Source organism: Oenanthe melanoleuca, chromosome Z (genome assembly GCF_029582105.1).
Source record: "Oenanthe melanoleuca isolate GR-GAL-2019-014 chromosome Z, OMel1.0, whole genome shotgun sequence".
In the NCBI taxonomy this organism is placed as follows: domain Eukaryota; kingdom Metazoa; phylum Chordata; class Aves; order Passeriformes; family Muscicapidae; genus Oenanthe; species Oenanthe melanoleuca.
This window is the reverse complement of record NC_079362.1, coordinates 67058056-67072411: the sequence shown is the minus strand read 5'-3', so window position 1 is coordinate 67072411 and position 14356 is coordinate 67058056. Positions and strand designations below refer to the sequence as shown.

The window sequence follows — 14356 nt, the reverse complement described above, 5'->3', positions numbered from 1 at the left end:
GAGTTCGGGCACCCGCGGTCGACGCACGGGCAGCTCCCGGCAGTTGTCGGGCAGCGTTCGGCAGCTCTCGTACGCCCCTCAGCCGCTCTCTCTCAGCGCTCGGCTACTCTCGGAATCTGCTCGGCGGCGCTCGGCCGCGCTCGGCTGGGCGCCCCCGGGGACCGGCGGCGGGGCGGGTCGGTGTTTCCGCCGTGCCCCGGGGGCGCGGGCGGGGCGGGGCGGGGCGGTGAAGAAGAGGGCGCGCACGGGGCGGGGGGCGGTGATGGCGGCGGCGGCGGCGGCGGAGGAGGTGGCGGCGACGGGGCCGCTGATGCGGCGCTACGAGGGGGCAGCGCAGGGCCGCGGCGTGGCGGCGGACGGCTGGCGCGTCTGCCTGGCACACAGCTTCGAGGAGCTGCGGCAGCCCTACGGCGCCGGGGACGTGCCGGTCCGCGATGTCCTGCGGCACGTCGGCCTCGGCTTGCGGTACGACGGGGGATGGAGGGGGCCGGGAACACACCGGGATGAGGGAGGGCGTCCCGCGGGGGACAAAGCTTTGCGCTGGAGCCGCTCGGAGCCGCGGGGCCTCGCCCCGGGGAGGCACCGGCGGTGTCCCGGTGTACGGAGGGCAGAGTCTGGCGGATCACGGAAGGCCCCAGGCTGGCGGGAGCCGCCCTCCTGCCGCCCGGAGCCGCCGGCACCCTCCAGCCTTCCTGGCACCGGCTTTGGGAGCAATTGGTGCTAAAGGGGCAACACTCGGCGCTCGGGCTCCTCAGAACGGGGGGAGCTGGGAGGACTGGGAGCATCTCTTGGGGATGGGGATCCCCATCTCCCACCCCCAGGGCTCATCGCTGCCGCATCGTCCCCAGTGCTGGCAGCTGGAGGTTAAACTGGGGCCAGCTGGGAGGGGTTTGGAACGCTGTGTGCCGTGGCAGGTTTGGGAACGGGGCATCTCTCCCGGCTCTGCGTTGGGGTGAGCTGCAAGTAACCACAGAGAGCACGCGTGGAAAGCGAGAGTGTTGTTTTAACCTTTATTGCTGTAGTCCGAATGCTGGCAGTGTTTGTGCACCCATCAGGCTGAAAGCTGGGACCAGTAATGGCATTGCTTATTTCCTTGTGCTGGATTTATGACTCCTGCCTCCATTTTCTGGTGTCTTTGGAGGCTGCCGCTTGCCAAGCTGGTTCCTGCAAAGCTGGATGAAAGGGCAGCTTCTGGATTGCTTCAGGGTTCATGCATGCTGGTCTGACCTGAGACAACCCAGAGCGAACCTGGGCATTGGGAAGAGAGAGTGTAGGTCAAGCACCAGAGATAAATAAAGGCTGCTGGAAAAGCTGCAGTGGCAGGTTGGGATGAGCTGAGCATGTGGGAAAGCATGAAGTTCTGGTGGGGTGAGCAGGGAGAAGAAGTGATCCTGGCATTGTGCTCATTGAAGTCTGGAAGTGCCTTGTATCAGTCCTAGGAAAAGGTCTTTGAAAGCAAGAAGCTTGAAGTCAAACTATTGCCTCTTCTCCTGTTCAAGTTTTGGATGTAATTTGATTGCTATCTCAAAATACTTTTGCAACGGCAAGAACTTCCTTGCAAGGAGATCCTAGCCTCAAGAGCAGAGGAGACAAAGTACTAGGGTGATGAGAAATATGTGTGTGGGTTTTATTTAATACCCAAGGCCAACATTTGTTGGCTGAAATGACAGCCCATTCAGGGATGTGAGAATATATGGGAGGCTGCATGCTCCAGGCATTGGTGGGCGGGCACCTCAACATCTGCCTGGCTGGGGCAGCCAGCTCATGGAAACCTGGGTACTGGTGGTACAAGAGGAACCTGGAGACCAGTTCTGTGTTGTGGTGCAGGGATCTGTGAAGCCCTGCAGGTTGGCCTGCCCTTTCCTGAATGACCCATTGTGAGTGGCCCCTGGGATGTTCTCAAAACTTGGTATGGCTTGGTGCATCAAGTGCAAAGTCACCTGATGCAGGTGTTTGTAGCCACTAGGAGTGCCTTGGGGTCACTGCACATCTTGGGCTCAGGAAGTCCAGGAGCAGCAGAGGAGCCACCACATCCTGGGTTGATGTTGTAGCATCGAATTAAACATGATAATTGGCTTCTGCAGCACCAGCCCTAGGTGCAGGTGACATGGCTGGGGGTGTTGACAGCCCTGGGGCAGGATTTTGTGTTAATCAGGTCTCATAGGGGTAACTCTGGGGGGACATGCACGTCTGGAAAGAAGAGGCTGTGCAGAGGACTCAGCTGGGGCTAGCGAGGCAGGAGAAGAGGTGCAGGTAGATTTCCGCAGAGGTGGCTCATGTGTCTTGAGAGGGGTCACGGCATGAATCCAGATCAGCTGGGTGATGTTCAGACAGGTTTTAATTCCACTGCCTATTCAGAGGGGAAGAAATGCCCTCCAGCCCTGACAGGGCTTTTGGTCCTACAGAACACGAAGTCATTCTCCTGGTTATTCTTCAGCCCTGTCAGAGCTGTTAATAGCCAGCAATTTGGCATCGACCACTGGACTTCTCTTCTTGGCTTGTGTGATTTTGGGAGAAGCTGGCAGGAGAAGAGTTTGCTATTGAGATGATAAAATGACTGGCAGTGGCAGTAAATCTCAAACTTTTTTTTGTTCTCTGTAAAAACTGCTTCCTGAAATCCATCTCCTGCCTCCTTTCCAAGGAGTCAGGGTGCCCTGCTAGGCTGTGCTGCAGCCACTCTGCTTGGGCACCTTATTTCTTGTTGCCAGAAGCTTGCTGGGGAAGCAGCTGGGTTGGTTCCCTGACACTGCATTGAAAAGGAATAATAATCATTTCCTTGAGAGAGAGAGAGAGAGAGCACTGCCAAAACCTCACCTTGGCACGGTAAGGCTGGGGCTGTCCAGGCCGGAGAAGAGCAGTTGCAGCAGATATAGCTGGAAGATAGTGGCAGATCTTGTCTCAGGGCAGTCAAGCAGGACAGGCTTGTTCTCTTCATGCCCTGAACCTCCCTGAGCAAAACATCCATAGACAGTCAAACACAAAGCTGGGTCTGTAGGAGTGGAGAGCAGGCTGCATTTAGGTCCTGTGAGACTCCAACCCAGAAAATCTCATGCTGAGGGGGATTTGAGGACCTTCGATATTGGTGAATAAAGGTGAATGCCCAGTGAGCAGCCAAAAAGTCAAGCGAGGGTTGTTTCTGTTTGGTACACATAGAAGTAGAGGTATCATGGATTGCCCATTGCCTGTGCTCTGCATCCTGTGAAACCAGGGGTAGGACAGGCTGTGTGCTCCTGGTTGGGGTGGTTTTCTACTGGGCAGTATGGCGTGGGTGTCTGCAGGCAGCTCAGGGACATTGCCCACTGTGGGGGCTCCTGTGGCCCCACTGCCCACCTGGCACCCACGGCCATGCAGCTGCCAGCTGGGTCTTGACTGACTCAGGCAAGGTTCTCCAGCTTCTGGTGTGGTAGCTGGTTTCCGTGTGCTAATTGTCTCTGTATAGAAGACTTAACTTGGGGCAGTTTATTAGCCAAAGCCAGTACTTTACAAGCACTGACTCGGAGCCCAGCCCTACTCCTGTTCCCTGGAGTGGTGCTGGCACACCCAGCCACAGGTGTGCCCCTGTTTGGGTGTCTTGATTCCCAGACCTTTGGGTGAGAAATTATCTGATGGGCAGTGGCGGTCTGCACAGCTGGTGTGTGGGTGGAGGCAAGTCCCCAAGATCCTGCCAGCTGCAGACAGCAGCCATCACCACTTCCAGGGCAAGGCTGCCCTGTGCCCTTTGCCCCTAATGATGTGGCACAGGGATGTGGTACTGTATGTCAATGGGGGCGTGGAGGTTGAAGAGCAAGGCTCATGTTCTTGGAGCAGTGTGTGTCTCCTCTGGGCTTGCACCTCTGCTTGCAGGCCTTCCTTAGCAGGACATTGTGTACCAGGCATGGAGGTGGTGGTGGTCCTTGGGTGCCTTCCTCCTTTTCCATTTCCTTCTGTGCTATATTGAGCTGGGAGTCCTGCTCTTGAGTTGCCCTTGCAGTCAGTCCTGAGCTGCCTGAACTCTGCCTGTTTGTGCTTATTGACTGATGCATGCTCCAGATTAGTGATAGAGCCTTATCACCCCTTGTACATGGGCACTGGGACCTAGGTTCATGTTGGACATCTCTACAAGGAGGGAAAGCTCAGCCTGTGCTCATCCTGCCCAGTGACACTGAAGGAATGGTGTTGCCTGCTCCTGACTTCTTCAATACTTCTGTTTCCCTTGCAGATACTTCAGGTGGTGGGTCAAGAAGACCCGCATAGAGAAGAAATCTGCCTTCATTGACCTCTTGTGTGCTGTTCCTCTGCAGCAGATCTATGGTGAGCCTCTGCTTTGGGCACTGGGGTGGGCAGGGATTCACATGGGGACGTCAGGGTGCTAGCTGGTACAAGTGAGTCAAGGAGCTTTTGTGATATGGACAATGCTGAGTCTCTCTTCCCTGCAGAGATGGGAAGAGTTCCTGAGAGAGGTGGGGGGAATGGGGGTGCTAACTATTGCTGTCTTTGCCAGGATGTCCACTGGGCGGAATCGGGGGAGGCACCATCACCCGTGGCTGGCGGGGTGAGTTCTGCCGCTGGCAGCTGAACCCTGGCCTTTACCAATATGAAACTGTCATCGCCAATCAGGTAGGGTCTGCGAGGGGAGTGAGTGTCACTGCAGCAGCCTGGGTGCTTGGGACATCTGCTCCAGGGCTCATCTCATCCCCTGCATGTGCTCCTCTCCTCCACAGTTCACGGTGTGCCTGCGGTGCAAGGGGCAGACGATTTACCAGCAGGTCTTGTCTGTGGAGAGACCCAGCAGCCTGCAGAGCTGGAACTGGGGCTACTGCGGCCACTACGCCTTTTACCACGCCCTGTACCCCCGTGCGTGGCTGGTCTACGAGCTGCCGGGGCAGAAGGTGGTGCTCACCTGCCGGCAGGTCTCTCCTGTCATCCCCCATGACTATAAGGTAAGGCGGTGACGGCATCCCTGGGGCAGAGCTGCTTGTTAGCCGGGATTCCCAACATTTCCCAGTGGTCCCAGCTGGGGGAAGCCCCGCAGCCGTGCGGGAGCTGGGGATTGCAGCGAGGGATGGCTCAGCGCTGCCCGTGCTGGCTGCCAGCCCCAGGCGAGGGTGGCAGCTGTGCTGCTGACACGGCTGACCTTCCTCTTACCCCAGTGCAGCACGTGAGCCTGTATCAACCTGCCGAGCAGATGAGTGATGAGACACCCGGCTGAGCCCTAAACGCCGCTTCCCGTCTCTCTGCTGCCCGGCGTGCTGTTTGCCGGCCCAGGGCTTCTCTTTTGAATTTTGTCTTGCCTGCCTCCCAAATTGCTCTGCTCCTACTGCTGCTTAGCAGCAGACTCCAAGACCAAGTTATTATTCCCAGTGCTCTCGCTGCATCCTGCGCAGTGTCCCCAGCAGCAGGGGAATTGATGCTGCTGCCTGTGGAGCAGGAGCCCTGTAGACAGCGTCCTGTGTCTCTGCCAGGACTCCAGCCTGCCGGTGGGAGTGTTCATCTGGGAGGTTGAGAACGGCAGGGATGAGGACGTGGAAGTGTCCATCATGTTCAGCCTGCAGAACGGCACGGGAGCGAAGCAGGACAGGAGCGGCGGGCACTGGAACGAGCCCTTCACCTTCCAGAAGGATGGAGAGCGGGTTGCTGGAGTCCTGCTGCACCACTGCCCCACTGTGAACCCCTTCACCCTGGCCATCTCTGCCCGGGAGAAGGTAAAGGGCTGACCCTGCTGCTGTGGCTCCTGCTGGAGAGCCCTGCTGGGTGTGGGGGAGGTAAAGGATGGGTGTGCAACAGGTTGGGGTTGGCACCAGTTTCCAGCGCTTGCCCGACACCAGGAGTGGGGACATGTCTTCCCTGAGGGCACCCTCTTTGGGAATGGTGTCAGGAGAGCAGCTGAGGCAACAAGTTTAGACTTAGAATTGCTGGGCAGCAAGTTGCTGGGGAAGTGAGTGTGATAGCCTGGTGATGGTACTGGGGAGTGGAGAGCATGAATCTTCTCCAAAGTAGCAGCCCCTGATGGTGCTCTTCCCTTCCCCAGGCTGGCACGGGAGTCACCCATGTCATGGCATTCAATCCCACGGGACTGGGTAGAGAGGTGTGGCAGGACCTCCTGCAGGATGGCAGGCTGGATTCACCCACTGGTGAGTGCCTCCATCCTCTGTGGGATGGATGGAGGGGGAGCAGGGGAAATGAGTGGCCATGCTGGTTCTGGGCACCCAAGCCAGGACAGAGTTCTTTCCTCCAGCCTCCTTGGCTGGTTAAAATCACTCTAGGATGCTGTGGCTTATTCCCAAATTTAGGCTGTATCCAAATTTCCCATTGCTTCCTTGCTATGGTTCTCCAAAACTATTCATACCATTTTCAGGCTGTTCTTGGGTATTGGTTATACATGCCAGTATCTTATTAGTCTCTGTGGGGCTGCACACTGAATTGAGATTTCTGCTAGAAGGAAGCCAGTGCCTAGCCACCTTCCCTCAGTCCCTGTTTCCAGATAAATGAACTGTGTCCTGTCAAATTTGTTCCTGCCAGCCTTTAACAGTGCTTGGGGTTTAGTGCTGCTGTCACTTGCTGTACTCTTCCTTCTGTAACAGTTCTCTGAACATCTCTGGTATTCCTTTGATAATTCTGCATCCATCTGCAGGTGTCTGGTCCCTCCCTTGGGAGGAGCCTTGAAGCAGGGTGGCATCTCTAGCCTTTGCTGCTCACCTCTTATTGCCATAAAAGGTGATAATTTCCCTAATGTCTGCCATTTTCTAAATAAGGTTGATGCTGACAAACTAGTGATGATGAGTCTTTGCAAGATTTCTCTAGGCTAAATTATGTAAATGAAGTATTTACTACGTAATTTTTTCCAGAAAATCAAGCTTCCTGCCTAGATGTGCTCAGAGGTCTCCAGGCTATTGGGATGTGGTTTTCCTTCATGCATGCCAGACATTATCATAGCCGGGATCTGTGCTTATGTTGCTCTAATGAGTTTACCTTGTACACATGTCAGAACCAGCATATAATTATCCAGCCACCTCAGGGCTTTTCTTAAATACCAGCATGGCTCAAGCACCCTGCAAAAAGCTGGAAACAATGACTGTCCCTAGAAAGTCACAGTGTCTCTGATTGCAGTACACAGATACAGAGTCATGGGATACTCTGTAGCTTCCATTCATGCCTGGGGGCTTTTCCTGCCTGATTTGTTCCTGTTCTTGGATGACTGAATCTTTTTAACCGCTCCTCCCAAGGAAGGTATTTTTTTCCTGTGGCAACATCGTCCCTTAAAGCCCTGGGCTGTACCTTCCAGGTTGTACAGGGGCTTTGTATGCCCACTTTCCTCTCCCTCAAGGTGTATGTGAACTTCAGTTACCCTCCCTTTGGTCTTCCTTGGTTGCTTAAGAGTACCTTAATTTTTCCTGGCAGGTAAAAGCACACCAACAGAGAAAGGGGAAGTGACAGCAGCAGCAGTGTGTGCCAGCTGCAGGGTGCCTGCCCATGGGCACAAGACATTGGAGTTGGCCCTGGCTTGGGACATGCCCTGTGTTCACTTTGGCTCCAAGAAGAAGCTGCACCTCAGGTAGGTGGGTTGTCTCCAGTGGTGTTTGGCTCATGCCCTCAGAGCCCCCTTTTCCCTCCTTCCTGACCTGTCTACCATGTGGGGACCTTTTGCCGCCAGGTCCTTGTGGTGTGGTCCTGCCAGCTCAGGGAGGAGACCCTGTGTCCAGCCCCTGCTCACCCATGCCCCTGCAGCAGCAGTTGAGTTCTGCTGTTCACTGTAATCCAGTATCCCTCTGTAGTGTCCATGTGGGTCTCCCAGGTGGAGCCCACAGGGTACTCACCAAAACCTCACTTGGCAGGCGGTACACCCGGTTTTTTGGCAGCAAAGGCGATGCCGCTCCTGCACTGTCCCATTACGCCCTCACACACTATGAGGAGTGGGAGAGGAAGATCGATGCATGGCAGAATCCCATCCTGGAGAACAGGTAGGGCAGATGGGAGCATCTTCCCAGAGGCCTCCTGGGGTTGGCTGCCACAGGAGCATCACCACCTCGGCCTCTGAGGGTGAGCTTCCCTCTCTCCCACAGCCAGCTGCCTTCCTGGTACAAGTCAGCCCTGTTCAATGAGCTCTACTTCATGACGGATGGGGGAACCATCTGGATGGAGGTGCCCCCTGATTGCCCTGCCGAGGACCTGCAGGGGCCGGCGGGGGCGGGACTGTCCCACCTGCTCCCTGTCCTGCGGGAGTACGGAAGGTTTGCTTATTTGGAAGGTAACTCCCCAGGATGTGAGGGATTCTCCCAACTCAACCCCTCCCATGACTAGCCCTATGTTTTTGAAGCTGCTGTGGGGATGGTTTTCACACTTCAGTTGTAGGGAGCAGTGCTATTCCCAGGAAAACCCCTTGCAGCCCTAAAGGATGTGGCATGAAGTGTTCCCCAGATCCCTGGTGCCCTATGTAGAGGATGAAACCCTCTTTGAATGCAGACCCTGCCTGTGCTGGGAAAGAGCCCCTGTCCTGGGCTATGTGGAGGGAGGCCCTTTCCCCCTTTTCCCCTGCCCATGGCAGTCTCTTCCCTCACCATCTGCCCCCTCCTGCCAGGCCAGGAGTACCGCATGTACAACACCTACGATGTCCATTTCTACGCCTCCTTCGCTCTCATCATGCTGTGGCCCAAGCTGCAGATCAGCCTGCAGTATGACATTGGTGAGTGTCCCCAGAGGCCCTGCCTTGCTGCCTGCTCAGGCCTTCCCCTGGGGAAGAGAGGGAGGGTTTGAGACAGCTGCTGCTCTAGACACGTGTGCCATGGAGGCAGCATTCCCCTTCAGCCCCTCTGCTGTGCCCATGACTTGCAGCCCTGGAATGCTGCTGATCAGCATGTCTGTGCCCAGCACTGGGGGTGCCTTCTTGCCATGCTGGGGGTGCACAGCTGGCTCTGCCTGCCCTGGGGGAGCCCCTGGTGCTCCCATCTCAGTCTGTGCACCTTGCAGAGCAGATGTAGAGCTGTTTGCAGACTACCAGTGCTCTGGCTGAGTTTGGTGGCTGCTTGGTGCTGGCCTGGGTAGGGGTGTGGAGCACAGCCCATTGCTGGGCTCTGTTAGGGCTGAGCCCACTGGATTCCCTTCCCAGCTGTCCCTTTAAAGGGTAGTGACAATTGCATGTCCCCTGCTGAGTGGGGCATGGAGAACAGCTTGTCCCCTCAGCCTTTGGGAGAGGGCTGTGATCTTGGAGCTCCAAAGGGCTGCCTGACATGCTGGTGCTGGTGACCCAGCCTGTGCTTATACTTGAAGCTTTCTGCAGCAGTTTCTTCTGCCCTTTCTGCATGACCTCCTTTGTGTCCTCTGCAGCTGTTGCTGTTGTGAATGAGGATGTCCAGCCCCGGCAGTACCTCATGTGTGGTCAGACATCCCAGGTGAAGATGAAGAACGTGGTGCCACATGACATTGGGGACCCAGGTGAGGGGTCTGGGCCTGTGGGGGAGCAGATAGGAGGTCAAGCTGTGGGAAATGGGTATGGTGTGTGAAATACACTGGTTTTTATTGTCAAGCATTGGAACTGGCTGCGTGGGAAGTTGTGGTGCCACCATCCGAGGTGTATTTAAGAGAAGTGTAGGCGTCGCACTTAGGGATGTGGTTCAGTGGTGGACTTAGCAGTGCTGAGAGGTCTTTTCCAACTTAAATGATTCTGTCATTCTATATTTTCTGGGAATGGAAAGCTGAATGGTGTGGGGTGGTGATGAAGACCGTGCTGCATGGAGCTTTTACAAGGGAGACGGAGGGAAGTAACAGGAAGTCTGTTCTCGCTAGAGATGGCACAGGGTACAACATATTATTTCAGTGCTGTTTGATCACAGCACCCCTGGGTCCTTGCTCCTGTGTAGGAGAAGGGATGTTTGTTGCTTGCTGCCCTGCTCCATCTGGTCTGTCCTGGTTTAGATGATGAGCCATGGCAGCATGTCAATGCCTACCTGATGCACGACACTGCTGACTGGAAGGACCTCAACCTGAAGTTTGTGCTGCAGGTGTACCGTGACTACTACCTGACACGTGACTCCCTGTACCTGCGGGACATGTGGCCAGTGTGCCAGGTACTGGGACATCAGGCCACGGGGTGCTTCCCTCAGGAGCCAAGCAGCTTCCTGAGAGCATGGTTGCTCCCGAGCAGAATGTGAGGGGCTTCCAGGGTGTGAGGAATGTGTGACCATCTCCTCCCTCTCCCACAGGCTGTGATGGAGTCGGAGCTGAAGTTTGACACGGATAACGATGGGCTCATTGAAAACGGTGGCTTTGCTGACCAGACGTACGATGCGTGGGTGGTGCATGGAGCCAGGTGAGCAAAAGAGGCAAGTGGGGGCTGGAGATGGGGGCTGTGGGGTAGGGACATAGCTCAGAGCTGTGCCCTTGTATCCCATTTGTCATGGAACCATTGAGGTATCCCACACTCCTGATGCTGCTCTCTTTGGCAGTGCCTACTGTGGTGGATTGTGGCTGGCTGCTGTCTGCATGATGTGCAAGATGGCAGAGGTGCTCGGGGATACTGAGACCCGGCAGAAGTACCTGGACATCCTGAACAAGGGCAAGGAGGCTTTTGAGAGGATGCTCTGGAATGGTGGGTGCTTAGCAGTGGGGACTCATGCTCAGCTGGCCATGCTTCCCTGGGGAGGGAATGGCTCCTTCATGGATCGTGGAGCCTTGTGGGAAATGGGGAAAGGAAGGGAAATGTCCCTGCAATATGGGGGGAAGGAAGGAAGATGCTTTCCCTCTAAATGGAGGGGAAGGAGCAGGTGTCTAGGAGGGAAAGGTGTGGGAAAGAAACGAGACTCTTGTGGGAAAAGCAGCTGTGCTCCTGCCACCCGGGGGGGTGTGTAGAGGCAGCTCACATGAGCCAGTATCCTCATCTATTTGTTTTAAACTGTTCCCTGCCTTTTCCAGGCAAATACTACAACTATGATAGCAGTGGAAGTAACACATCCAGCAGCATCATGTCAGACCAGTGTGCTGGGCAGTGGTTTCTTGGAGCTTGTGGTCTGGACCAAGGGGAATTTGAGGTAAGAGAAGCGGCTGCATGGTGTGGCTGGGGTAACATGGGACCTGTGGCAGGAGGGAAGCAGCAGCAGGGCTGGCATGTGTTGGGGGTTACACTTTAGGGCCAGTGTGGGGGGCAGCTGCCTGCTCTCTCAGTCTGCACACACTAGTGGAGGCTTTTGGATGGATAAAGCAGAATTCATCCTAAACCAAAACCCGCTCACAGAGAGGCCTTTCAGCAGGGAGGTGCAACTGCAGCTAGCTTTGGCCCCAGTGGGGTTTGCACTGGTCAAGGTACTATTTGTTTAAAAATGGTAGAAAAACGTGTATGAAAATTTCCACTGCCCTAAAAAGTCCAGACTTAATATTGGAGGGAATTACAGCTTATTCCAAGTCCTGAAGTCTGTGGCTCTTCATTTGAAAGAGGAGAATTAGCTGCAGACTCCTCATGTCTCATGGGATGGTCAGAGCAGCTGCTGGTGCTGCAATACCTTAAAGAGAGAGGGGCAGTGGAGAAGCATTGGGATATTTATACCCCGTGGGCAGTTGTCACAGCAAAGCTTTCTGGTGGGCATGGACAGGCAAAGGCCTCAGCTGAGTGAAGGGAGGAGTGGCTTTATCTGTGGGAGGGTGACAAATCACATCACTGTCTGTGGGGAAATCAGAGGGCAGCTTCAGGTTTGGGGAGAAAACAGCAAATGTGGTGCAGTCCAGAATCTGGCCTGCCTTTTCCTATCCTCAGACTCTTGCTGCTGAAGGTGGCACTTCTCCCTGCTCTCTGGTGAGCTCTGAGCTGACTGGAGGTGGGACTGGTGAATTCCTCTCCTCTGTTACTCTGATATTTCATGGATTTTTTTTCCAAGCATTTTAATCCATTGCTTGGCTGGCACCACTCCTGTCCACAACCTCATTCATGTGGCCTTGCTGTGTGCACAAATGAGAAATGCAATGTAAGAGCAGCCTGTGATCAAGTCCTGAAGAAAGTGTGCCCATAGCTTTGGCCAGAGATGGGCACACCAGGCCTTCTCTGATTGCCACAGCACTCCCTGGGCTTATCTGCAGATAAGGCACACTGGGGAAAGATGTCTGCAGGGATGCTTGGTTTGAGCATAGAGAGAAGGGATTTTCTGCTTTTGCTTTGAGTCTGCTAAAGCTCTTTGGTGGGACTGCCCAGCCTTTCCTGGCAAGATCCTGCCTGGTGTCATCCCAGCCTCTGTTTCCCCTGACTCTGGTGTCACCAGACTGAGAATAAGTGTCTGGCACATCCCTGCACTGGGCTCATGAGCCTCATGGCTAATCTTTCTCTTGCAAGTGACAACTGTGAAGCAGGTGAGCATGGTGTGGTTGGCCAGGCCCGCAAGGCAAACCCCCAAGCAATGGGGAAGGGGCTTGGCTGGTGACTGTGGATGAGAGGCGATTTTTGGAGATTGACTAGGTGGATGAGCTGTCAGTATCGTCTTGAGGAATGTGGAATGTGGTTCAGCACCTCTCTGTTAAGTACTTTGGGTGCTTTTTTATCGTTTTGGCGTAAGAGACATTTCACTGCGTCCTCTTGCTTTTCTGAGGTAGGAATTTATTGCTACTGACCCAGCGAGCAGTGCTACCATTTTCCTCATGGAAAATTTTAATCCCACTCCAGACCCAGCCTGCAGGGTCCACATGAGCACCAAGCCCATCTCTGTCTGCCCAGGTTTTCCCCAAGAGCCATGTTCTCAGCGCGCTCAGGACCATCTTCGAGAAGAACGTGCTGAGCTTCGCGGGCGGCACCATGGGCGCCGTGAACGGCATGAGACCCGACGGCGTGCCCGACACCTCCAGCGTCCAGTCCAACGAGGTGTGGATCGGCGTGGTCTACTCCCTGGCTGCCACCATGATCCAGGAGGTGAGTGGTATAGCTGCAGGGCTAGGGTGGTCCTAGCTTCGGGCTGCTACGGGGTCCGGATAGCTCCGAGGGCTCCCGAGGCAGAGGGTCAGCTACTCAGCTAGCAAGGAAAGACTTTGGGAGATGCCATAGAGGTTCTGAAAGTAGCTTTGTTTCTTTGAAGGGTTCTACCAGCAAAATCCAGTTACATCCAGCAAAATCCAGTTATATAGTACAGCAAGGGGTCTTGATAGATTTTAGGGGAATTGAATTTCTAACTAGTACAATTATAAGTTGAGAAACTATCCAATTACTTCAAGATTCTAGATGAGAAAAGACCAATCATCTAGTAAAGTTAAAGACCAATAGAAATCCTAAATGATAACAGGGGTTTTGGCAGGGAGGGGGGGCATCACTCATGAAAGGTTTCATTGTCTCAGGGCACAAGATCCCAAGGGCCTTTTTCAGGGACCGTTGTATCATCCACAAGTGGGGATGCTGCTGCTAGGCTCCCCAGCGTGTGCTCCTTGGCCGTGGGCATGCTGACGGGGCTGTCCCCTCTCCTGCAGGGCATGGTGGAGGAAGGCTTCCGTACGGCGGAGGGCTGCTACCGGACAGTTTGGGAGCGGCTGGGCATGGCTTTCCAGACGCCCGAGGCCTATCGGGAGAAGAAGGTGTACCGCTCGCTGGCTTACATGCGGCCCCTCAGCATCTGGAGCATGCAGCTGGCCCTGGAGCACCGGGCTGGCCGGGCACCGGCGCCGGCACCGCTCCCTCAGGGCCCCGCACACCCTTGAGCCTCGTGGTATTGGGCAGGGCACCGGGTGCACCACGGGCTGGGGGGGCTGCAGATGGCAGGCAGGGACCCTCCCCTCCCGCTCTGTGCTAGTACTCACATTGCTGTTTTCCTTCCCTACCTCCACTACATGCCCTTGACCTCAGGGGCTTGCAGCTGCTGATGCTGAGCACAAGGGGGGGACCAGAGTTGCGGGGATATCTCATCAGAGCGTGGTGGGTTAAGGAGTGGCTGCTGGAACCTGTGCCTCCCCTTCCCCATCACTCAAAGCTCTAATAGTCTGCAGCTCCCCAGCCATCCCAAACTGCAGCTGGTACCTTGTCCAGGGCACAGGTGACCTCTCTCCTGCAGTCATTGGGCTGGGTAGAGTGGGGACCTGTCCTGCAGGGGAAAAAAGGGTGTGGGTGAATGTGTGTGTGAGGATATTGGACTGGTGCACTCAGGCACATGGATGCTGTAGCTGTCCTGGGGTGACACTGCACATACTGACTGGCTCTGCCCCAGGGGGGCCTGTGGCAAATACAATCCCCAGAGGAGACCCAGCTCCCTGGATGTGACAATCTGAGCCCAAGAAGCAGGTCCTGGTCTGGTACCATGGCCCCCTCCCTGCTGGTGCCGGGGGCAGGCAGTGGAGCACATATAAGGGGATAAATCACTTCAATTCTTAATAAATCTGTCCAGCTGTCTACTCCTGTTCTTTAGTGTCTTCTTTTCACCAGGCC

The 14356-nt window shown here is 55.3% G+C and overlaps 1 protein-coding gene across 1 annotated transcript; it reads left to right on the top strand.

Annotated features, from left to right (window-relative positions):
- Positions 1-242: 242 nt before the first annotated feature.
- GBA2 (glucosylceramidase beta 2) lies at positions 243-14327 on the top strand. The gene is made up of 17 exons (XM_056513339.1): positions 243-465; positions 4199-4290; positions 4481-4596; positions 4701-4919; positions 5442-5681; positions 6008-6110; positions 7378-7531; positions 7812-7937; positions 8040-8224; positions 8555-8659; positions 9301-9408; positions 9889-10040; positions 10176-10282; positions 10419-10561; positions 10885-11000; positions 12668-12859; positions 13408-14327. Exons 1-17 carry the CDS (start codon positions 263-265, stop codon positions 13633-13635), a joined length of 2589 nt encoding a protein of 862 aa, XP_056369314.1. The 5' UTR covers positions 243-262; the 3' UTR covers positions 13636-14327.
- Positions 14328-14356: the final 29 nt, after the last annotated feature.